Source organism: Megascapheus bottae, chromosome 3, assembly GCF_031878675.1.
Source record: "Megascapheus bottae isolate mThoBot1 chromosome 3, mThoBot2.hap1, whole genome shotgun sequence".
NCBI classification, from domain to species: Eukaryota; Metazoa; Chordata; class Mammalia; order Rodentia; family Geomyidae; genus Megascapheus; species Megascapheus bottae.
In genome coordinates, this window is record NC_143511.1 from 24,596,110 (window position 1) to 24,621,716 (window position 25,607).

The 25,607-nt window shown below is 38.7% G+C and overlaps 1 protein-coding gene across 1 annotated transcript in view; it reads right to left on the reverse strand.

Moving 5' to 3' along the window:
• Positions 1–1,723: 1,723 nt before the first annotated feature.
• Cfap95 (cilia and flagella associated protein 95) overlaps positions 1,724–25,607 on the reverse strand; it is a 55,663-nt gene continuing 31,779 nt past the window's right edge. Inside the window, exons 5-6 of the mRNA XM_090329067.1 lie at positions 15,951–16,008; positions 1,724–2,193 (exon numbers count right to left, since the gene is read on the reverse strand). Coding sequence (XP_090185193.1) covers positions 2,011–2,193; positions 15,951–16,008 — 241 coding nt within the window. The 3' untranslated portion in view covers positions 1,724–2,010. The remainder of the gene's footprint in view (positions 2,194–15,950; positions 16,009–25,607) is intronic.

Genomic DNA, 25,607 nt, shown 5'->3' on the forward strand with positions numbered 1-25,607 from the left:
TTGAATAGCAAGGTTATATCGTTATTTACCATCAGGACTGAGTTAAATTAGCTTGAAATATAATGGTGGCTGATCTACAAAGAATGACTTTTTCCTCACTCTAATGGTCAATGAAATAATATCTGTATTTGAATGAATAATGGAAAACTGTGAGGGTTGGAGGTGTGGCTCAAATGGAAGAGATCTTGGTCAGCATGGGCAAAGCCCTGAGTTCAGTCCTCCAGAATGTCTCAAAAGAAAATATCAAACAGAAGAACCCTGAGCTGTGAATCTCCATACTCTGGGGTGTCCCTATATTCTGGGGAGTCCACTTCCAAGGAAAGGGGAAAATGTCATATTTTCCAGTAGAGGGAGCCAAACAAACATTCACCAGAACTTGAGTTAATGTTCCATGAAAATGTTTACCAGATCTGAAGAAAATATGTATTTTGACATGGAATCCTCATTTGTGATATTACCTAACAAGTGTGAGACCAGTTCTCAGAGGTTGAGGTAAAAGGATTGTGAGTTCAAAGCTAGCATGGGATATATAGTGAAACTGTCTTATAAAAACAAACGGAGGAGGAGAAGAAAGAGGAGGAAGAGGAGGAGGAGGAAGAGGAACCTCACTCTTCTACAAAAGAGGGCACGGAAACAGCAGAAAGATATTCCTTGACATTACTCAAAACCTCTAAACTCTACCCTGACAGAGACTTGATCTTGGACTTTTCAGCCTCCCAAGCAAGGGAAGCTATTCCAATCTAAGGAATATTATTATAGCAACCCTACTCACCTAAAACCCCCCTGGGCCTTTTGTTTGTACATTTGACATATGGGGTATTGAGTCAAAACAATCACTCAAATTTCTTCCATACTTAACTCTAGGTGACTCAACTTCCTATCACTTAAGATTTCATTAAAAGATTTCACTGCCTGCATCTTTGCTATCCATGTACTCAAAAGATTTTTTTCTTGGTGGAGGGAGGGAAAGTGGGAAAAAATATGACAAGGTGTATCAATGTTCAAGAAGTAATGTACCCACTACTTGACGAATGTAACTGTAATCCCTCTATACATTGCCCTGACAATAAAATACAATAAAAAAGATTTTTTCTGAAATAACAAAAATAATCACATTAAATAAATACAGTGCAACTAGCTATCAGAGGTTAAAAAGACAATACCCCCTTGCCACACTCACCTAATACACATAAATATATAACATTATCATAGAAGCAGAATTGCCCAAATGCCAGTCCTTCAAGTTTTATGTCAGATCTGAATATCATCTCCAGCTTTATCCACTTAACACTTTGTAGAATATGGAAAATAAAATAGGGGTCAGTGGGCCAGGAGGTTTGGTGAGATGAAGACAGAAGCTGGAGAGGATAACAAAACACAGTTGAAAAGAGAAATAAAATTCTGGCATGCTATAGCATTGATGGGTGAATATAATTACCACAATGGAATGTGTATTTCAAAACAGCTAGAAAAAAGAATTTTAAGTTTTCCAATGCAAAGAAATTAAATGATACATCTTTAAAATGATAAAAATAGTATTTGCTTGATGTGATCATTATACAGATTCAAAACATATGTGAACCAAAACATTGCACAAAATAAATATGTACCATCAGGTGGTAATGTTCTAGGATCTTTTGTTGTTGTTAAACAGAATTTTAATTGGCTCAATTAAAAAACAATCAAAGAAAAGCCTAGTCAAACGCTAAGCAACTAGATTGACTGTGCTGTCTTCATCTCCTTTATTTCTAATAATAAAATAAATATCCATAAAATAAACTAACATAGCCATGAATAGTGTGATGATAATATACCCTCAGTGGCACACACAGTAAACATCAGAAGTTACCAGGATAGCCTAGGGGGGAAAAAGAATACATGCCAGTTTAGAACATCAGACTTTCTCTTGCAAGAAACCTCCTTCCGTTGCATTTAAAAGACAAAAAAAAAATCAAATGTTATATTTATTATTCTCTTCTTAGAGAGACCAGTTCCATACATTATAACTTTTTAAAATGGTGTAATAGGATTCTGAGTTAATGAGTAGAGTTTTAGTTTCGCATCTGAATTAGCATAGATTCCACTTTCATCATGCCACATGTTGATGCCAAATCTTTTGGAACCATTGAGATCAGTGAACTGAGACCGGCATTTTCTGTGGACTATCGAATAATCATCATCAGAGGAATAATCCTATGGGGAGAAAAGAGACAAATGACACTCAATTTCTAAAATACATAGAATGACTTCTAAATGTTGATTTTAATATCTTTGTCTTAAATTCAAGGTATATTTTCAACAGTTGATTAATTTGATCTCTGAACAAATACCAAAAGACTATTGCAGCTGTAAGAACTTCAAATCCTAAAAGAAGAATCTAGCTCAGTTATTTCATTTATAAAACTAGTAAGCTATTAATTTTATATGTATTTTTCCTTTTCCCTAAGAACATAACATAGAGAGAAATTTAAATATTATGATAATCTAAATAAAACAAGACAGTGACAGTTTAACTACCATTCAATACCTTTTTAACTTTGAAATCATTCTCAAGAATGATATGTTGGGTTACACCAATATTAATACTACTAAATGAATGGCAATGGTAAATGCTAATAATCTCTAAGATTCATTCCTATGAGATATTTACCTCAAAATAATCCAGTATGGTTTAAGATGTTTATCCTTACCCCAATTCATGAAAATTTCATTGTAATAGAGTAAGACATTATCACTGACCATTTCCCAAAGGAAATATTGATTCTCTCAGACTACACCGGGAGTGATGATAGATATGAAACATGAAACCTTTTAACTGATTATCTAATTTTGGCTATCAATTGGTTCTAATTTCAAAGCACTAAGACAATGTTGAAATTACATTACCAAAGCTATAAAACAGTGACAGAAGACCAAAGTAGATCCAATCTCAGATTAGTTTTGTTGAAAATGATTGTATTTTTAGCAATGTCCATTTATCTACTGAATGCCTATTATGGTTGGGCACAATTCCTGAGCATGTACAGCTCTTAATCCTGACCCCAGTTTATACATAACATCATTTGCCTAAAATCTCCAAAGGAGAGAACTTAATGAAATTAAAGAATTTGAAGAAAGCCAAATTATAACTGACTTAGACAGGACTAAAAAATTTAATCTACCCCACTGTCCATCTATAAACTTTTAATAAGAAATAAAAATAAAAACTATGAAATCATAAAGCTACATAATACCCATGGCTAGGGAAATAGGATGTAGTTTGAATTTTTGCTTTTGTCATTGGGGACTGTTTCTTTGGGCTTTTGTGTTGGTTGGCTGGTTGGTTGGTTGGTTGGTTGACTGGTTGATTGTCAGTAAATCAGATACAAGTACTTTACATGAGGTTTGATCACTGGGCCGAATTCTGCGGCATCTTCTCACTCCCATGATTACTGCACTCTAATTACAAAGAGTTTCAAATGCAATGTCAGTACATTCCTTTAGAAACACAGGCAGAAGGTAGGATATATTTTTGAGATAAAAGACAAAATGTTGTACTTCAGGAAAATGCTTCTGGCAGCATAACTGCTAAAAACAACTAGACATAGAAAGGACTGGATTCTATAACTGTGATTAGAATTGAATCACAGTAACACTCACGTCATGAATTGATGGATAGATAAACAAATGTGGTTTCTACATAGACTGAACTATTATTTGGCACCAAAAGAAATAAAACATTGATACATGGTATGACATAGATGAGCCTTGACAACATTTTTCTTAATGAAAAACAGATAAACCACAAGATCACATACTCTATGATTTGGGTCCATAAAATGTCCAGAGCAGGCAAATCCACAGAAACAGAAAAGGAGACTGGTAGGACTGCTACCAGGAGACTGTTAAAGGATAGGAGAATGAGGAGGAATAGAAGAAGATTTAATGGTTGAAGATTTCTTTTGGGGGTGATGATAATTAGCAGTGGTGATAATTTACCTCTTCTGTGATATACTGAAACAGTAGAAAATTGTACACTTAAAGGGGGTAAATTTCGTAGTATGTGGAATTTTGTGGAGTAAAGCTTTTATTTTTGTAAATATTTTTATTGTTATTATAAAGGTGATGTACAGAGAGGTTATAGCTACATAAATCAGGTAAAGAGTACATTTCCTAGCTGGGCCCCAGTGGCTCATGCCTGTAATCCTAGCTACTCAGGAGGCTGAGATCTGGGGATCCTGGTTCAAAGCCAGCCAGGGCATGAAAGTCGGTAAGATTTTTATCTCCAATTAACCACCAGAAAACTGGATGTGATGCTGTGGCTCAACATACAGCACTAGCCTTGAGCTGAAGAGCTCAGGGGCAGCGTCCAGGCCCAGAGTTCAAGCCCCATGATGAAAGAAAGAAGAAAGAAAAGGAAGGAAGGAAGGAAGGAAGGAAGGAAGGAAGGAAGGAAGGAAGGAAGGAAGGAAAGAAGGAAAGAAGGAAGGAAGGAAAGAAGGAAAGAAAGAGTGTGTTTCTTTTTGGCCAGTGTCACCCCATCCCTTGCTCTTTTCCATTTCTTCCCTCATCCCAACTCACATTTTCAGCATGGTATCTATTGATTACCACTGCTGCACCTGTTCACACTTTGTCTCCTAATTTCTGTGCCCCTCTTACACTCCCAAAGACAGATAAATGAACAAACAAGACAAAAAGAAAACAAAGAAAAAATCTCATTATCATTTCCCAGAGTTTATTTATATAAATGCTATTTTATATGATCAGAGGCACAGAAGCATTGCACCTTTGTGTTCCTCTCCTAAGAATATCCTCCTTTGGTCTTACTCTGTTTAAATGTCTAGAGTTCTGAATGATTTATCCCAGAGTATTTTAGATATAGCTTCTGCATTTGAGAGAAAATATGTGCCATTTGTGTCTCTGAGCTTGGCTTACCTCCATGTGATATGATGTAGGTCCATCTATTTCCCTACACATTATATAATATTATTCTTTCTAATGGCTTTGTAAAATTCCATTGTGTATATATACCACAATTTGTTTTTGATCCACTCATCTATTGTAGGGCATCCAGGCTGTTCCCATAGGTTGGCTAATGTGAATAGTGCAGCAATGAACCTGGACGTGCAGGTGTCTTTATCATACTCTGGCTGTGATATTCTGGATAGAAGCCCAGGAGTGGCGTGGCTGCATCACAGGGAAAATCTGTTTAGCTTTCTGAGGAACCTCCAGACGGCTGTCCACCAACTGAACAAGAGGGTTACTTTCCCCCATATCCCTTACCAGCATTTGTTATTGTTCAAATTCACAGTAATTCACACAGTCTAACTGGGTTGAGATGGAACCTCAGAATTGTTTGGATTTGCATTTCCTTTATGGCCAGAGACAGTGAGCATTTCCTCATGTGTTTCTTATCTCTTCTGATAAGTAACTCCTTAGCTCCTTTGCCCACTTAGTGACTGGTTCATTGAAAGCTTTTATTTTAAAGGGAAAAAAAATGAATGCATTGAAGAGAGCAGTTCTGAAGTTAGGCTAAATGACAGTTGTCTGTTAAGACACATTTATCCTACGTGCCTCTCATTGACCAAGGTATCCATACACCAGTTCTAAAGACAAAAGCAACAATGCTTAAACAATTGCCAGGCTCTGTGCTTTAAATAATCCTGATACTCCTAACTTTAGGTTACCAGAGAGACTTCAAAAGACCTAAGCACAATAAGATTGTACAAACTGTTGGCTCCAGTTCACCTGAGTCTACTTCTCTCATTTCTCAGTGCCAGGCAGCACAAGGATCAATTGCAGTGACAGGCCACACAAAGAATCTTTCTAGCCTTAGAAAATAAATCGTCTTACCACATTATCAAAGGCAATGCTGCTCACATTATTACGCACAGTGCTTGATTCTATCAATCACACTAAAGCTTAGGATTTTTGTTCAGTAGATTAGGTAAAAGAAACTTCTTTTCTACTGTTGGACATGAATGAGGCAGCATCTAGTCCGGTCTACAACCAAGCATGATATGAAATGGACACCTTAAAAAACAGACTTGAGAGTCAATAAGAAGTGTGCTATGGATGCTGGAGGGGATGTGGCCAGGAGGGATCACTACTACACTGTTAGTGGGAGTGCAAACTTGTTCAACCACTATGGAAAGCAGTATAGCAGTGCCTCAAAAGAGTTAACATAGAGCTCCCCTATGACCCAGCAATTCCACTACTTGGCATTTACCCAAATGTCCAGAAACAAAGACATACTAAATCCACTAGCACAACGATGTTCACTGCAGCACTATTCACCATAGCAAAGATATGGAACCAACCCAGATGTCCCTCAGTTGATGAGTGGATCAACAAGATGTGATATTTGTACACTATGGAATTCTGTGCTGCTGTCAGAAAGAATGACATTGCCCCATTTGTTAAGAAATGGAAAGACTTAGAAAAAATCATATTAAGTGAAGTAAGCCAGACTCAAAGGAACATAGTCTCAATGGTTTCCCTCATTTGTCATAATCAGTAGAAACCCTGGGCTCTCCTAGCAGAGATTTGCAATAGAGCAAAACCTAGATACATAAAGCCATATAGTATGATGCTAGATGAAAGAACCTCTAGGATATAGAAACAAAAGCCATATAATGAGTGATTGTTGTCCTTAATGTACTATGTTATCTCTCATCTCTTTTGCTGTCCCTTGGCTATCTCATATTGTTACAGTATCTCACTTTGTTATCTGATATATTGGATATATTTGTATTTGGTCATTTGAAATAGGATAGGGAAGGGGGGAAAACAAGATGAGGGATGGGGATGGGGCAGGAGGGAAATGGGGACCAAGATATGAGAAAGGGTGTCAATGTATGTGAATTAATGCACCTTCTATCTGGCAAATATAATATAACCCTTCTTTTAATTACAATAAAAAGATATATGGAAAAAAAAGAAGCGTGCTGTGTTGCTACATCAATGTTGTCTTAACACTACCAAAAAAAAGTGAGCCAAACAATTCTTTTACTGGCTGATTTAGTTAGAGCTGTGTTTTGTGTGCTTTACCAAAAGTATCCTAATGACATCCTTAGTAATGCACAATATAGGGATATTGAAGCACTTAAGATGAAAGGAAGTAAATTAGCCAAAATCAAAAGAAGTAAAGAAGGGCCGGGCGTTTGGCCTAGTGGTAGAGTGCTTGCCTAGCATGCATGAAGACCTGGGTTCGAATCCTCGGTACCACATACTTAGAAAAAACCAGAAGTGGTGCTGAGGCTCAAGTGGTAGAGCTCTAGCCTTGAGAAAGTCCAAGGACAGGGCTCAGGCCCTGAGCTCAAGCCCAGGACTGGCAAAAAAACAAAAAGATGTATTTAAAAAAAAAAAGGAAGACAGAAGCTTCACGACAAAACAATCAGGTATCAGAAAAAGGGAAGTTCTTGTGAACAAATCAGATATTCAAAAATTAGGGGCAAATTGCCAGGGGCCTAGAGGATTTAACTTATCATTAGAAAGCAAAGTATGCTTTGTAAAGTCTAATACAAAAAGGCTGAATAAGAGAAGACAAAAAGTAGATGTACCAAGAACCAACTTAAAAGACCTCTACATTGACTGCAGCCCAGTCCAAAGGCAAAGCTGAGAGAGCAGAAGTTCCAGGCAAGCAAGAAATGTGAGTATCCTCCAAATGAGGAGGGAATCATTTGAAATTACATTTTCCCCCTTTAGTGTATGTAACCACTCATTTGCAAAGAGGAGATTAAAATATGTTTCAGGAAATACAAACTAAAGAGCAACATAATATCAACTTCTAACTGGCAAGATAAGAATTTTTTTCAGTAAGAGCTTTGTAATCAAATATACAGGATTGAAAACTTTGAAATATCGATGATGAAATAACAGAACATAGAGTTCTCTAAATTTGTAGGGGAAAAAAATCCTTTGCTCTGAAGTCTTAGAAAATAGTTTAAGAGCTGGGTGTTGGTGGCTAATGTCTATAATCTTTGCTACTCAAGAGGCTGAGATCTGATTTATCACCAAAAACCCATATGAGGAGTGGTGGCCCACGTGTGAAACTCTAGCTTTGAGGAAGAAGGAGGGGGGAGGAAATGGAGAAGAAGAAGAAAAATAAGGAGGAAGAGGAGGAGGAAGAGGAGGAGGAGGAACAGAATAAGGGTGAGGAGAAGAGGGAAGAGTAGGGGAAGAAGAAAAAGGAGAAGGAAGTGGAAGTTAAGGAGAGAAGGAATTGTAGGAAGGAACTGAGGGAAAAATCAAACAGCAGAAAAGGTCAGTGTAGACCCCAGTTTTACCAACCCTATGCTTCAATCAGGCAGGGTTCCTTTGTTCTAGATAAAGAGAAGTGTCCGATACTTCTCAGAGAATATAGCGGAGAGATACAGGGAGGTCTCCTGCCTCCAACCCTGTTGAAACTCCAAAAGCAGACCACCTCTCACACTGCAGAAGGAGCCTTCACGGTTCATCCCCTTAGAATGTCTGTTAGCATCCTGTGACACAGGCAAAATACAAAAGGAGCAGCAAATGTTCAGAGGGTCACTAATAGGAGCTACAGCTGAACAATGGAGCTGGAACTAAATGAGATTTGCAGATGGTTTCCTGTAAGGTCTGTAGCATCCGTGGGAGAAGAAAGGCAGCTGAGTTATTAGTTGCGCCCTCTGAACTCCAACCAAGCTCAGACACAAAAAAGAAAACCACTGTCAATTACAATGTACGCATATGTTACCCAGGAAAGCCAGCAAGGGAAAGAGTGCCAGGCAGACCAGATCATCACCCTAGAGACTGAAATAGGCAGAGAACGCCATCTGTGAAACCCCACTCTTTCCTTCGGACATCAGACATCAGGCTGCTAAGTCACATCCCCCCTTGCCACATGACAGATGCTCTCTTTGGGAGGGGTGTTGATGTTTTTGCCTATGACACCATTCTACACATAACCGCATACAACAGTAACTTTTATTATGCCTCCAGATTCCTTCAGTGGGAATTCTGATAGGATACAGTAAAGATGGCATCTCTCTTTTTTTTTTCTTTTGGCCAGTCCTGGGCTTGAGCTCAAGGCCTGAGCACTGTCCTTGGACTTTCTCAAGGATATAGCTCTACCACTTGAGCCTCAGCACCACTTCCGCCTTTTTTGTAAGTATGTGGCACCAAGGAATCGAACCCGGGTCTTCGTGCATGCTAGGCAAGCACTTTAACCACTAGGCCAAACTCCTGGCCCGAAGATGGCATCTCTCTACTACATAACATCTTGAGTCTCAGCCAGAACCACTTGAAAATAGCTGATGACTTGAGGGCTAGAGTTTGCAAATATTTCTTGTTTTAGATGGTTGATGTCGGCTGGGATCTCAGCTGGGCCATTGGCTGTCGGAACCACACATGCCCTCTCTGTGTTCTGGCTTGAGTCTCCTCACTACATGGTGTCTATCATGAGAAAGATGGTGCCAGGGTGCACGCCAGCAGGAAAGGTGGGTTTCTTTTAATCACTTAGCCTCAAAAGTCACAGAGTGTTCCTTTCACCATGGTCAGAGAACAGTAAGACATGAAGACAGTTAACAGAATGAGTGTCATGGTAACATCATGTGGGTTAGATAGGTGTTTTCAATAAAGCTGGTTTTTTTTAGGGATATGTGTTTCATTTTATTTTAAAATTTTATTGTAAAAGTGATACATGGAAGCCAGGCAGGGTGGCTCACACCTGTAATCCTAGCTACTCAGGAGACTGAGATCTGAGGATCAAGGCTCAAAGCCAGCCCGAGCACAAAAGGACCTGAGACTCTTATCTCCAGTTAACCTCTAGAAAATGGGAAGTGGGGTTTGGCTCAAGGGTAGGGTGGTAGCCTTAGCTGAAGAGCTCAGGGACAACACCCAGGCCAAGTTCAAGCCCTATTACCCACACACACAACAAAAAGTAGTACATGGGGTTGCAGTATCTTAAGTAAAGTAATGAGTACATTTCTTTTGGACTTTTGGAACAGTTTCACCACCCCCCTGATTTTCTACCAGTTTTTCCCTCCCAGCCCCCCTTACCCCAATTTGTTAATTTCATATCGGACATGGTGTCTAGGGAATACCACTTGCATTGTTCTACCTTTTCTCCCACCACTTCTGTGATTTCCCTTTCCTTCCCCAAATCAGACAAACTTATATACAAGACAATGGGCACAGAAATAAAAAACACTGTCAATAGGGAATAAACAGGGATAAAAAGATAAAAAAGAAAAAAGAAATAACATTGAGATTCCATCTCACCCCAGTTAGAATGGCCATGATCAATAAATCTAGTAACAACAGATGCTTCCAGAGATGTGGCCCAGAGGGATCATTACTCTGTTGTTGGTGGGAATGTAAACTTGTTTAGCCACTCTAGAAAGCAGTATGGAGGTTTTTCAAAAACATAGAGCTCCCCTACAACCCAACAATCCCATACTGGGCTTTTCCCAAATGACCACAAAAAAGGCCATGCTAAACTTACCAGCACAACCATGTTCATTGCAGCATTATTTAACATAGCCATGACATGGTAAGAATGGATAGAAGAATAGATCAAGAAAATGTGGTACTTACACACATGGCATTCTGTGCAGCCATTTTTAAAACATGCATTGTTTCCTCTTTCTAGGGACACACACACACACACACACACACACACACACATATTCTTGTACTCATGGATATGATTTATTAGAGCAAAGAACTCAAACCAAAACGAGCAAAGAGAAAAGATGCCTGGGCTGAAGTTTATAGTGCAAGCCAGGTGCAAATCAAGAAGCATCTCCCAGTGCAGCCAAAGAGTTATGGCATGCTCTCCATCAGGAAAGCTCCTGAGAGATTCAGTGCCCAGGGTCTTTATTGCAAGCTGAGCACATGTACCAAAATGTCAGCCTCCCAAATGGAAAACAGGTGTTTGGCAACAACCATATTGTTTGCACAAGCAATTTAGGAACAGGGAACCATTCTAATCAAAGACTTGTTAGTATGAAAGCCAAATGTCTACATGGCATCCAAGGGCCATGTGGAAATCTCAGCTCTGCTCTGTAATTCTTCACTGCACACAGGATAAGAGATAATCCTTAAGAAAGTGAGTGCATTTTCAAAGGAAGACTAAACACTTCCTAAGGAAACTGTTGAAATTATGGAATAAAGCATTGTTTTAATGCAGGGAAATGAGTGTTTTCCCATTGGTAGTGGGCTGGGAAAGGCCAGTTATCAGATGCATTTCTCAGCTGCAGATTGTTGTTCCATGTTCAACCCTAACATAATAATTAAATCTTTTTTAACATCTACTTATTGGGACTAGAGGAGTTTAAAAACTGTATTTTGGTTTTGCGAATTACCATACAAAGTTGATTAATTCACTATTCATACACTGTTTTGTGGCTCCGTTTACTTAAGTTCAGGCAAAGATTTGCAAGCTTTTTCTAGGCCCTTCAGATAAGTGAGAAGTCACTGGAAAAAATTAGTCTCTGGAAAAAATACACAATGGATAGGCCTTAAGGCGCCATTGGTGGAAAAGACATTTCTAGGGAGACCCTTGGACACTTTTCAGGGCTAACAGGACAAGGAATCAAGGATGATTCATCACTTCACACCTGAATGGCTGGTCATTAAAACACTGCTCGAAAGAATGAGACATGGGCATGTGGAGGGATTTCTTCCAGCAGGGGAATGATGCATCACATTTTGGACATGTTTAATTTGCAATGGCATCAACCCAAAGTGCTTATGTGGAAGCTGGTGTTATAGGACAGGTGGTCTAGAGAGGAGGGAGGGCCCCAGGCACAGCGGTTGGCAGGGAAATAACAATCACAGTATTTATGTGTGGACTGTGATTATATACTACACTCAAACTATTTTACTTATGTCAAACACTGGACTGTACCTACATACCCTTGTTCTGGAGAATTAAACATTGAGGCCTTTGTTATCCTCTTCTCAAGAAAAGAGTAGGGTTTATCAAAGTCCCCAAGATCTCCCTGCAGTGGGATTATCTTTCAGGGACATGATTCTCCAACTTAATCTCATAGGCAACTCCAACACATTTTATATCTTGTGCAATTCTTGAAACTTTCTTATAACTTTAGAATTAAAGGATGAGTTTTTTTTAAGTTGCACCTTCAGAAGGATAGATGCAATCACAGGAGTAGATTAATTTTCTGAGAGTGTATAAGGAAGATCAGGTTCGATTCCTTGGTACCACAAACATAGAAAAAGCCAGAAGTGGTGCTATGGCTCAAGTGGTAGAGCTCTAGCCTTGAGAAAGCTCAAGGACAGTGCTTAAGCCCTGAGTCCAAGCCCCAGGAATGGCAAGGAAAAAAAAAGCTGATACTGCTGTTTCTTATTCAACAGTATGCACAGTCCTCATCCAGTTTTTTCCCAGTCTCCCATGAAGTAGTTCTTTGGTTTACTTAGTCTGACTTGATTTCATTCTCACATATACCTTTCTAATTTTTTCTCCATATATTTCTATCGTAATTAATAGAAGGGTTACATTACATTCATCAGATAGAGGGTGCATTACTTCACATACATTGATACCCCTTCTCATGTCTTGGTCCCCATTTCCCTCCCCCCACCCCCACTCCTCATTTTGTTTCCCCCCCTTCCCAATCCGATTTCAAATAACCAAATGCATATATATCCAGTATATCAGATAACAAGGTGAAATACTGTAACAACATTAGATAACCAAGGGACAGCAAAAGAGATGAGAGATAACATAGTACCTTTCTAATTTTTTTTTATAATTTCATTCTTCAAGGTCATTTTCCATGTTAGAATCACCTTCTAGAACATCATTACCTCTGCCTAATTTAGTATTATAAGATAAATGGAAATCATAATCTCCATCCCTCCATCCAGTTCATCCATAAAGAAGCATAATGGGTTATATTTCCTGGCCAAATCAGTTACTGTGAACTAACCTTGTGTCTACCATTATGAATGGTCATTAGCCACCTGGCATTACTACAGCAAAGACCATCCTTTCCCAGCATGCCTATCAAAAACTATGTTCATTTGGGGTATTCCATTTACACTTAGAAGGTATTTGAAGCACCAAGCTTATTTGTGTGAATGTCACATTGGATGAAATGAATCGCTACAAGTAAATTGCTGTGATATTTCCTTTCATTAGTTTCAGTACATATAAAGACCATAGCATTTATATGCACTTGACTGATGATCTGCCTTCTCCTAACCAGGCTTTCTTCTAAGCCTGCACAGAGTGGAATGGGAAGAAAAGAGTAATCCCCGCCAATAGAATTCATTCTTACTCACTGCAAGTGCCTCTGACTGATTTCCTCTTTTAAGTTTCAAGTGATTTTATTCCTTTGGATACCTTTTTCCCTCCCAAACAAAAGAGTAATCGACACCTGTCTCAATAACAACTACATAATTCATGGGACCTATTTAAGAATGGCATATGTTTAAGTTTAGTGTTATATGTTTATGAAATATTTACCTAATTTTATCAGGGGAAAAAATAACAAGTGTTTTCTCAGAGGAAAACAGTACTAGAATGTATGAAGAATTTTAGGCTGTGAGGATTAATGAATTGCAATCAACAGAAGGTATCATTACAAAAAATATGGCAATCTCTATGGACACACATTTTACAAAGCAAGATGACATTTTGAGGGAAGAAGGGTTTCAGTCATGGAGCTTGAACTCAGGGATGGGTCGCTGTCCCTGAGCTCTTTTACTCAAGGCTAGAGCTCTACTACTTTGACGCACAGATCCACTTCTGGTTTTCTGATGGTTAATCTGAGATAAGTCTCAAGCAGCGCTGAACCATGATCCTCAGATCTCAGCCTCCTAAATAGCTAGGTTACAGATGTGAACCACCAGCTTTTGGCTCAAGCTGATGTTTTAATACCACACAGCCCAAAATAGTGGTACATTATTGAACATTAGCTTCTGACACTCTCTTCTTTCTTCTTTTTATTTTTACTTTGGGGTAGTTTAATTGCTTTTATAAAATTATCTTTAAGTAGTTGTACAAAAGAGTTGCCATTTAACAAAGCAGTTTATGAATACAATGCATCTCAATCAATGCCACCCCTTTGAACATTCTTACCCTCCCTTCCCCACTCTTTTCTTCCCAATGATAGTCCTATCATTTCAATCATATAAAATGTAAGTATTGGTTTACCCTTTTGTTTTCAGTTTATGCCATGTGAAGACATTTACCTCTGTCACTGTTTATGTTTATAAAGATATGGTCTAATGACATACTTACAAATCTGAGGCCCAGAGCAAGATAAAGAAGTTTCAAGAGAAATGATAGCTTTCTACTGACAGGGCTAAATAAGTTAAGAATCCAAACTTTCTGCAAAGTGAGGCTCTGTACTTCTGTACTTCTAGTGACGCTCCAAATGAGCAGAGAGTGGACGTGTGCATTTCCTAATTCTCAAGTAGACTTGAATTACATGCCTGCTACAGTCTTTAATCAAGGGGATTATTTGCTTATAAAATAACTTTATCAATGGAACTGGATCGATAGGGTAGCATTAAATGCAATCCAACAGTAGGATGCTAAAGTGAGAGAACTTTCAAAGATCGTTCTGTCTATAAGCATCAGGAAGATCCAGAGAAACAAAATTAATATTTGGGTGTGGTGGGAGAGACAGAAGGCATTGCGTGGGGTATTGAATCTGTAGATTGCTTTTGGTAGAACAGAATTAATGAATTCTGTCAATCCATGAACATGAAAGGACTTTCCATTTTCTAATGTCTTCTTTAGGGATATCACATCTTATATTACTGATCTCGTAAAACAAAGATACTCATCAATATATTTTAAATGTATGTTGTATGGTAAACATAGCATGTCTGTTTTTCTCTGTTATGATTTACTAATGCTGGTATAAGTGAAAGCAATTATATTCATTCTAATTTCCTCTCAGTTTAATATCTTCATTCTTTTCTTAGGTAGAAAATCATACTATGTCAAGACAATAATGACTTTTTCTCTTCTTTAACAATAGTTAAATGTGTTTTGTTTCTATCTCCTGTCTCTTGAGACATGTCTTGCTAAGGAAAGGCTACTAGCCATCAGCTTTGTTTTGTTTCTGATGTCTATTCTCTCCTCCTCCACCCCTGCGTGTGTGCGTGCATGTGTGTATGGATTCTGGGAATCAGCTGTTTCTGTTACCTAGTAATTCTTTTTTCTCTATCTTTCTTCCCCCCTCCTTTTTTTCTCTCTCGGTGTTGAGACTCGACTATTTCTATTGCCTAGTGATTTTTCTCTCTCCTCCCTCTCTTCTTCTGGTCCTCTCCCCCCAACTCCCCCACCCCCTGACTCCAGGCAGGGAATTGGACCAAAATCTCACTAATGTTAGGAAACACCCCTTACCATTGAGCTTACAGTTCTAGCTCAGTTGCACAATTCTTAAAGCATTATATTCCATTTCTGAAAATGGAGTTTTAAAATGTTTTATTGTTATAAAGAGGGGTTGCAGTTACACAAGTCAGGTAATGAGTACATTACCTTTTGGACAATGTCATGCTCTTCCGTCACTCTCTCCTAGGTTTTCCCTCCCCTCCCTACACAAAAGTTATATAGTTCATTTTCAACATGGTGTCTAGTGAGTACTACTACATTTGGTCATCCTTTGTTAAAAGGCATTTTTCAAAGATAATACACATTTTCCAAATCCAAATGAATTCACATATATGTCTATAGGATACAAGTGAATAGAAAAGTAGATTATTATTCCAAATACATTGAGTTCATGATTGAGCAAGGAACAGAATAAGAAAGTAGGCCATACACATGTTTCAAACAGGAGTTTTCTTCTCCAAATATGTAAGTTTCTAGAAATGAGTTGTACCCACAAAATATTCTATTAGCCCTCCTAGACAGCTAATATCTCTAAGTAGATAGAAAACTCCATAAATCAGTTGACTACAGACACTATATATAATACCTTACTTCAAGTCACAAATAGGTATTTTAATATGGCTCTTGTACTCACACATGGCAGATAATTATACAACGAGACATAATCTTCAGAGTATGTTGACAGTGATGACCTGAGAGGAATAAGGCAATATGTGAGACCAGAACCACTCCAAGAAGAGACACAGTTAAAAACATCTGCATCGTATGTTTCACGTGTAACCTACCCATTTCAGGTAGGGCTTACCCTGATTTTAAACCCACCACTGCCCAAAGCCCTCTTTATAGTGTCTCTCATTATCAGCACGTACCTCTCTTTCTCCTTCAATTACTTTTCTATCTAATTCTGCATAACTTTCTTCTCTCACCTAAAAATGATCATTTATGGCTATCAACCAAGTTCCATATTTTGAGCTCAGGTACTCTGAACTCCAGGCCTTCTCTCTATCCCCCTCTTCCTGCTCCTGAAATCTTTTTGGCAATAAAGCCTCTTCCAGATGACAGGGAAGAGATAGCAGAAGATGACTGGGCAGACTGAAATCAGAGTCCCCAATACCCAACTCAATTATACCCACAGAAATACTGGGTGAAACACACACACACACACACACACACACACACACACACACACACACGAATGCACACCTACGTAATTTATAAGCCTAGCCAAGCTCAAAAGGGAAACCTTATGGTGCTGAAAATGAAAAAGAATGCTCACTATAGTGAGGAGACATAAATGTAGATGCCCTGAGCCTTGAACTTTATCTATGTGTACAGCACACGAAAATGGCCTGAGGCTCTGTGTACTTCCCCATAAAAGAGACCAGAGAAATTGATGAGAAAGTTTACCTCTGCTTGGGGATTAAGGGAAAAAAATATTCTCTTAGCAGAAATTAAAACCTTACTTCTATTCCTCCCAATGCTAGGGGAGCAGATAGTCAAATTCTTAAGAATCCCAAATAACAAGTGCTAGTATTTCATCTCAAGATAACAACCAATTCCTGTCAGCAACCCAGCTGTGGTTTTCAGTGCAGCATCCACAACCTGGGAGCCTGAGAGAAAGAAATGTAAATATTCATTCTTAGGTACGGGAAGGGAATTTGGTCATAGAACCTTAGAAAATAACAGAAAATAGTATCTATCTATACTCAAGTCCCATATGTAGAATAATGAAGTCCTTTGACAGATCGTGGTACCTCTTTCCATATACTGTAAGTTATCTCTGTGTTATTTATGATACTTAATACTTCTAATAATCTAATAGCATTATACTTTATTGCACATTGTATAAGAAAAGGACACTGCTCTTTTTTCCACCTACAGCTGGTGGAATCCACAAATGTGAAACTTGTTGATACTACTGAATTAGAACTGTGGCTGGGCATCAGCTTGCGGTACTACAACTAGCTCTAAGGTACTCATAATGCAACTAGATGAGCAAAAAGGAAAAAAAATTGCAAATGTGACTTTCAAGCCAGTAAAGAGTGATTTTTTAAAAGACAGAGAGGGCTGGGAATTTGGCCAAGTGGTAGAGTTCTTGCCTAGCATGCGTGACGACCTGGGCTCGATTCCTCGATACCATATACACAGGAAAAAGCTGGAAGTGGTGCTGCAGCTCAAGTGGCAGAGCTCTAGCTGAGAGAAAGGCCAAAGACAGTGCTCAGGCCCTGAGTTCAAGCCCCAGAACTACTAGAACCAAAAAAAAAAAAAAGAAAAGAAAAAGACAGAGTAATCTCTTAAAAAGAAGGAAAGGAACTGGACACTGATGGCTCATGCAAGTAATCCAAGCTACTCAGGAGGCTGAGATCTGAGGATCACGGTTTAAATTCTGCCTGGACAAAACAGATCATGAGAATCTTATCTCCAATGAACTACCAAAAAGCAGGAAGTGGAACTGTGGTCCAAGTGGTAGAGTAAAAACTAGACTTAGGGATAACACCCAACCTCTGAGTTCAAGCACCAGGACCAGTGCAAGAAAAACAAAAGAAACTTGTGTTGTTACTGTATCTGACTTAGTCACCTGGTATAAGTTTGTTTATTGAAATAGGGAAGGGAAGGGGGGGAACAAGATGATCGGGAGGGGGTGGGGAGAGGGAACTGGGGAAAAACATGAGAAAGGATATCAATGTGTGAGAAGTAATGCACCTACTATCTGGTGAATGCAACTGTAACCCCTCTATGCATTACAATAAATAATGAAAACCTTTTATAATACTGTAATTAGATTCTGGAAAAGAGCCTGGCAACTGGGAAGGTAAAGAAAAACATGAAACACCAGGAATGAGGCTCCTAGAGCAATAAGATAGGAGATCAATATAGACTGACTTCCCCCCATCTCCCTCCCCCCTTACCCCTCCCTCCTCAGTGGCATGAATTAAACTTCACTTCAGTATAGTAACAGAAGAGGGAGCACTTTAATTACAATACTGAGCAAGATCCCCAACCTTCTCCTTCCCCCAGGTAGAATAACCTATCACTGCTGCTTGTCCAAGAATGTCCACCATACTTTAAGCAGAAATCATTAACATTGTTGAGAGAAGAACTATAAATGCAAATCAAAAATTAAGCTCATGAAAATTCGCTCCTCAGAAATATTCCCAACCAATGACAGAAGCTTACCACCAGCCCTTCAACATACAGATATACTGCAGACTCTAGTAAACACAATTTAAAAATAAACAAGTATAATAAATGTTATTATCTCTGCCAATGAGAAAATTTCTACATTTTTATAAATTTACAGAAGCTACAAAGCATAATGAGTAAGTAGACTTCCACAGGGTTGTTGGATACAACATCATTATACTAAAAAAAAATACAACCATATATCAAAATTAGAAAGTACAAAATTTAAAAAAACCTTACAACTATAACAAAATCCCTAAGAATACATACAACAGAAATTACACAAGATGTTTACAGGGGAAAATGTAAAATGTATTGAAGGATACAAAATAATTCCTCTCTTTGTAGATGAGCAATTATTTCATCCAACAAATTCAATTCACTTCTAATCCAAACACAAACAAAGCGATCCATGGAGTCTAAGAAACAGTCAAATAGTCATGGGTCTCCATAAACTTCATAGAGTTGAGACAACTTTGAGAACAAATGTTTGGGGGAGTCAAACTTACTCTACAGAATAGAGCAAAAGTAACCAGGTATGGTGGCTCAAGCCTGTAATCCTTGGGAGACAGAGATTAGGGGATTGAGGTTTGAGATCAGTGCTTCTCTCCACCCCTCAACACACATAAAATGTTCAAGAGACTCCAATCAATTGCTGGGTACAGTGGCAAGGACCTGTTACCCCAAGCTCACATGCCTGTCATCTCAGTGACATAGGAAAGTACAAATAGGAGAAGTGTGGTCCATGGCAGCCTGGGCATAAAACAAGACCCTCTCTCAAAATTTACCAACCCCCAAGGTGGCTGGTAGAGTGACTCAAGTGACAATTTGTTTAGAATTTGTGAGGTCCTGAATTCAAATTCCAATACTATCGCACCAAAAGAGATATAGCATGAAGCTACAGTAATTAAGATGATGTTTTGTTGGTGCAAGAATATGCAGGCAAATGAAAAGAATAGAATATATAGGACGCAGAAATAATCCACTCATGAGGATTTGTTGTGTGATGGAATGGCTTTATAATCAGTGAGCAAAAGGAATAGCTGGCTTATCTTATTAAAATGTCACAAATATATACATATATATAAAACTAAAAGGCTTTACAGGTTAATATTTGAGGAATTATCATTTAAATGTTATGATGATCAAGACACCATAAATAAGTTACAAGGTAAGTCATATACTGCAAGGAGATATTCCTGAGAAATTTAAAACATAGTGTGTAGAATAAAAATCTTTCAAAACTCCTATAAATTAATGAAATAAAAAAAATCCAAGTAGGAGAGAATAGAGAACAACTATAAACATTTGATGCACCACAAAAGAAACCCGAAAGTCTAACTAAACTCTGAAAATAAATTCAGTCCTAAATCCAGCAATCAGTGAAATGCAAAATAAAACAATGAAATGTCATTTCAGACCCATTTAACCTATCTTCAAAACTCCTAATGGTGGGTAAGGTACTATTAAAGAACAAGTGCCCTCAGACACTATGGGTAGCAGCAATGTCTTACAAAACTGAAAGGGCTCACCCTTATCTTATTAAGCAGCTATCTTATTGCACTTCCCTATCTAGCAAGAGGTACCCTGGGCTGTAAATAGCTCTGGTTCTGGGAACACAGCTGGATCTTATCCGCGTCACTCAATGGCAACCAACAGTGAGCTGAAGACTCGGTGTGGAATCACACCAAGCCTTAGCCTTATGGATCCACTCTACTACTGCAGCCCTATCCACATCTGAAGGGTCAGAGATAAGTCTTGAGTCCATGTATAGTCAGGGCTCTCCTTTGGAATTTGCCTTTTTTTTTTTTTTGTAAAATTCAATGGCAGAGAAGCAGTCATTCTTCTATGACAAAAATATAAGGTTGTCATGTCCTCACCAGATCCGAGTATTTGGCCCTTCAACAGAGCAAATGGAGGGAAAAGAGAATCCTAGCAACTTTTCTGACTCTTTTAGCATATTAACTCAAGGCTGGCACTCTACCACGTTAGCCACACCTCCACATCCAGCTTTAATTGGCAATAAAAGTCTCATTGACTTTCCTGCTTTGGACTGTGATCCTCAGATCTCAGTCTTCTGAGTAGCTAGGATTATAGACATGAGCCACCAGCTCCTGGCCCAAAAGAACTTTAATTGTTTTTCTATCACCCAGAAATGAACAAGTCCTATTACAATCAGACAGAGTCTAAGACCATAGATCATTATAATAAGATATGAATTCCCCTTGCTCTGATTTCAAACACTGAGCAATATCCTAGTTGCAAATCTAACTTCCCATATGGATTTTTATAGAGAGACTGTTTTTATTAGTCTGACATGGTTGTCTAGTGGACTGGAAAAATTTATTTCTCATTATAAATTAACTAATTACAGTTCTGGCTTTCTTAATGAACATAAGTCAATCTCCACAAGTCAGATGATTCCTGAAGCACAAGATAAAAATGATCTCTCTGGAAATGTAAAACTGGACACCAGAGAGATGCTGATAAAAATCACTGGGGTAATGCCAGCTTGCTACAATGCTTGAAAGTTAGACAGCAGGCTTTCTCCAGTTCTGCCCACAGTTTGCCACACATGCCCTCTTTGACCTTTAGCAGGTGCAGCTATGAGATTCTGTGCAGAATAGAGTAACTGCAAAGAAAGGTCATATAATATTAAAGTTATTGTTATAGCTCCACTATGCATTGAAATAGCTACATCTGCACTAACACAAGTGCTATTATGCACAGATTTAGTGACGAGGATTGTATTCAAACCCACAGAATCACAGATTCTGAAAGGACCTAAATGGTCAACTGTTCCTTTTTTCATCTGAAAAGGGAGCAGATAGTTTCTCAACAAGGATCCTGACAGTCAAGACAAGGGAACATTCCCTATAGTCACCAAATCACATGGTTCAAATCAAGACCTCTGAAGTTGAGTAAGTGCCTCAAAGAAACAGTTAACTTTAAATCAATCTCATCATTGACAGCAATAGAAAGACATCCATTGTTTTGACAAATCTAACCACAGAGAGCCATGGAATGCCACATCAACTCTTCGAAGTTCTGTCTTATTCTCAGGAGCAAACATCTTTTTTTAAAAATTAAGTGGGCATGGATGCCTTTGTCATTTCCTCCTACTTTTTGAAAAGAATAAAGAATCTTTCACCATATCCTACTTATGAACTTGATTTTCTGTGTTCAATTGACTGAACCAAAGAATACCCAGTGTTAGCACAAAACCATTTCTGAGTATGACTGGGAGAATGCACTAAGAGACCAGCATTTGAATTAGTAGACTGAGTGACAATCACACTGACCCATGGGCAGATATTATCCAATTCACCTAAGTCTCAAGTAGAACCAAAGGAAGAATGTATATACATACACACACACACACACACACACACACACACACACACACACACATATATATTCTTCTGGAGTTGCAACATCCATTTTCTCCTGCACTGGTAGAGCAACCTCTTACCTCTTGTCCTCTCATTTTTGGTCTCTAGGACTTAAGCAGCAGGACTCCAGTCCTAAATTCTCATGCCTGCAGACCTGAACTGAGAGTTCTGCCATTCATACTCTGAATTAGTGGATTAACTGGTTCTATAGCTTGCATACTACAAATAGAGGAACTTTCTGAATGCCATAATCCTGTGATTCAATTCCTATAACAAAATCTATGTCAGCACTACAGGGTTCAGGGCCTAATCTACCTAATGATGGTAATATTGAGAAGGAAAGTGATATTCAGAAACTGACAGATGTACCACAATTCTCCTAGTTGACCTGTCATTCAGACAGATAGCACAGAAGAGGGTCCAAGATGACAAGCTCTGATGTTTAACTATCTCAGTTTAAATCCTGACTTGTCATTACATTTGAGCTGTGAGAGTCTTCGCTTGTTATTTCTCCGCACTTCTCTTTCACCTTCTACAGAGTACAGGTACACTGGAGAGTTGTTGTAGGGAGTAACACATTAACATAGATGAAATATTGTAGTCATTCCCTGCACATAGCAGGCTTTTATTAATATTGCCCTTACAGGTAGGAGTTACAGAAACTCAGCTCAAATTTGAATAAGGAAAGACAGGGAAACTAAAGCTTACACAAATGGAATGTGACCCGCATGAATTTATTCTGTATGTTTGCTTGCCTTGGTTTACAGGTAGATGTTCCCCAGTAGACAGAGGGTTTTTTTCTCTGAACCTGCTGCCTGGAGAAGGCGGGGCTTTCTCCCCCAGACTCCATGACTACCTCTGCATGTTCTCTGATTGGCCTGGCCAGGACCACCTGGGCTTATGGGAAGGTAGGGGGATGGGGTCAGCCAATCCATCATATAGCCTAGTTAAGTGACACAGAGTGGGGGAAGGATGCAGCCCAAAAGGCAAAAAGCTGGACACATACCAAAAGCAAGAGGTAGTACAATGAATGTGTCACAGAATGAAGAATGGAGCTTCCAGTTTGTTTCATTACACCACTTCACATTTTTGTTGTTGCTGTTATTCTCATCATCGTTATCATTCTCAGAGGTTAATTTTGCAAACTTGTTTTTTCTTCTGGAAATACGTTCCACAACTGGGTGGTATTTCAACACGAGACAAACCACCCTCACAACCGTCTTGGTAGAAAAGAAATGCTCTGTTTTGTATTTGAGAAAAGAAAAGAAAAACAAACACAAAAAAATACCTGCTCAAATGCAGGCGAGAGTAAAGAAAAGGTTTAACAGATGCTGAATATCCCCGTGAGAGGAATAAAATGAAAGAATTTCAACAATGGCCAAGTATGCTACTGCCATTACTTTTGGGTGACCACTGTGCACCCATCAGGAGATGTGCCCTCTGCCAGTAAGTGACGCTTAATGGCCTGAGCTACTTTTTGGCCTCATTTAATGTGCCTTTTTATGTGACTATAGATGCCTTTCTCTTTAGAGCCATAAAATTTTAGTAGAAGAAAGGACTTTACAGCTCATTTGGTTCAATCCTCTTATTTTCCAGATGGCATCAACTGGAATCCAGAGAGGGTGATTAGCCATGACCTTGTGCTAGTTAGTGCTTGCCCAAAAGCAGATCCCAGGTTGCCTTAAAAAAAAAGTCTCACAATGTTGAAAAGCCGGCAGTGACCCAATGCACTACTTTTCTTCCCCAACGCAAAGATCACGTAAGTTGTTCAGATGAATTCTGAGGACAAGAGTCATCTACCATTTCAATGACTATACAGTCATCACTGCTATGTGGAAGCAATAAAATTTAGTACAAATTACAGGCTGCAGTAGTTAGAGCCTACTTCATATAGGGAATATCTTGGGTATATCTCCTCCTTCTGGTAGGTGCTCAGTGCTCAGTACTCCTAGTCTGATGTCAGACTAGCAATCCTATCAACTTGCTTCTCCACCTTGACAAAATCGGCACAGTATTTCCAATTCCTGTCCTTTTAAGAACAAGGTGACTTGTGGGCCCAAGGAAGATATAAGGTTATATGTGAATATTTAAATGGGATCTTCAGAGAAATGAAACCTACATATACAATTATATTCATTATCACATCTCTTTTCCAGTACAGGCTCTGCTTCTTGTTATTTTGTTTCTGTTGTTTTGATTTCTAGCTGTTTACTTCACATAATCTAAGTTGTTTTTTTTTGCCAGTCCTGGGCTTGAGCTCAGGGTCTCAGCACTGTCCTTGGACTTTCTGAAGGCTAGAGCTCTACCACTTGAGCCTCAGAACCACTTCCAGCATTTTTCTATGTATTCGGTACCAAGGAATCCATCAGGGGTCTTAGTGCATACTAGGCAAGCACTCTACCACTAAGCCAAACTCCTGGCCCTTAGTCTAAGTATTTTTAAGCAAAAAACCTTACTCTGTTTTGTTTTGTTTTTGCTAGTCCTGGGGCTTCAGCTCAGGGTGTGGGCCCTGTCCTTGGGCTTTCTCAAGACTTACCCCTTGAATCACCACTACTTCTGGATTTTTCTGTGTATGTGATACCAAGGAATGGAGCCCAAAGCTTTGTGCATGCTAGGCAGGCATTCCATCTTTAGGCCATTCTCCCAGCCAACTTTACTTTTTGTAAATGAATGAGCTAACTCTATGGATAAATATGAAAAGACTCTGTATTAGATAATCAGATACATGGGAATTCTCTGGTAATAATGAGTTTGTTTCCCACACTTCATTAACAAAAATGCACTTCAAATTTTAAGTTAAATTTACTTGAGGTGCTTGAAAATCTGTAAGTGGGAAAAATAGACTCTTGAATGATCTCTATTCATTTTTCCATCCTCCTCCCTATCTACATTAAGAGAGCTTTGCCTCCCATTACTTTTTTTTCTGCCAGTCCTGGTTTGAACCCAGGGCTTGAGCACTGACCTTGGACTGTCTCAAGGCTAGAGCTCTACCACTTAAGCCACAGAACCACTTCCAGCTATTTCTATGTATGTGATACTGGGAAATTGAACCCGGGTCTTCTTGCATGCTAGGCAACTACCCTACCACTAGGCCAAACCCCCAACCCCAAACTTTTCTTTTTTCCATATACTTTTATTGTAATTAATAGAAGGGTTACATTATATTCACCAGATAGATGGTGCATTACTTCACATACATTGATACCCTTTCTCAAGTCTTAGTCCTCATTTCCCTCTCCCTACCCCTGCACCTCATCTTGTTTTCCCCCCTTCCCTATCCTATTTTCAAATAACCAAATATGCATATATCCAATATATCAGATAACAAGGTGAAATACTGTAACAATATGAGATAACCAAGGGACAGCAAAAGAGATGAGAGATAACATAGTACATTAAGGACAACAATCACTCATTATATGGCTTTTGTTTCTACATTCTGGGGGTCCTTCCATTTAGTGTCATACTATATGGCCTTATGTATCTAGGTTTTATTCTATTGTAAATCTCTGGTAGGAGAGCCCAAGGTTTCTACTGATTATGACAAATGAGGGAAACCATTGAGCCTAAGTTCCTTTGAGTGTGGCTTACTTCACTTAATATGATTTTTTCTTAGTCTTACCATTTCCTTATGAATGGGGCGATGTCATTCTTTCTGACAGCAGCATAGAATTCCATTATGTATAAATACCACATCTTGTTGATCCACTCATCAA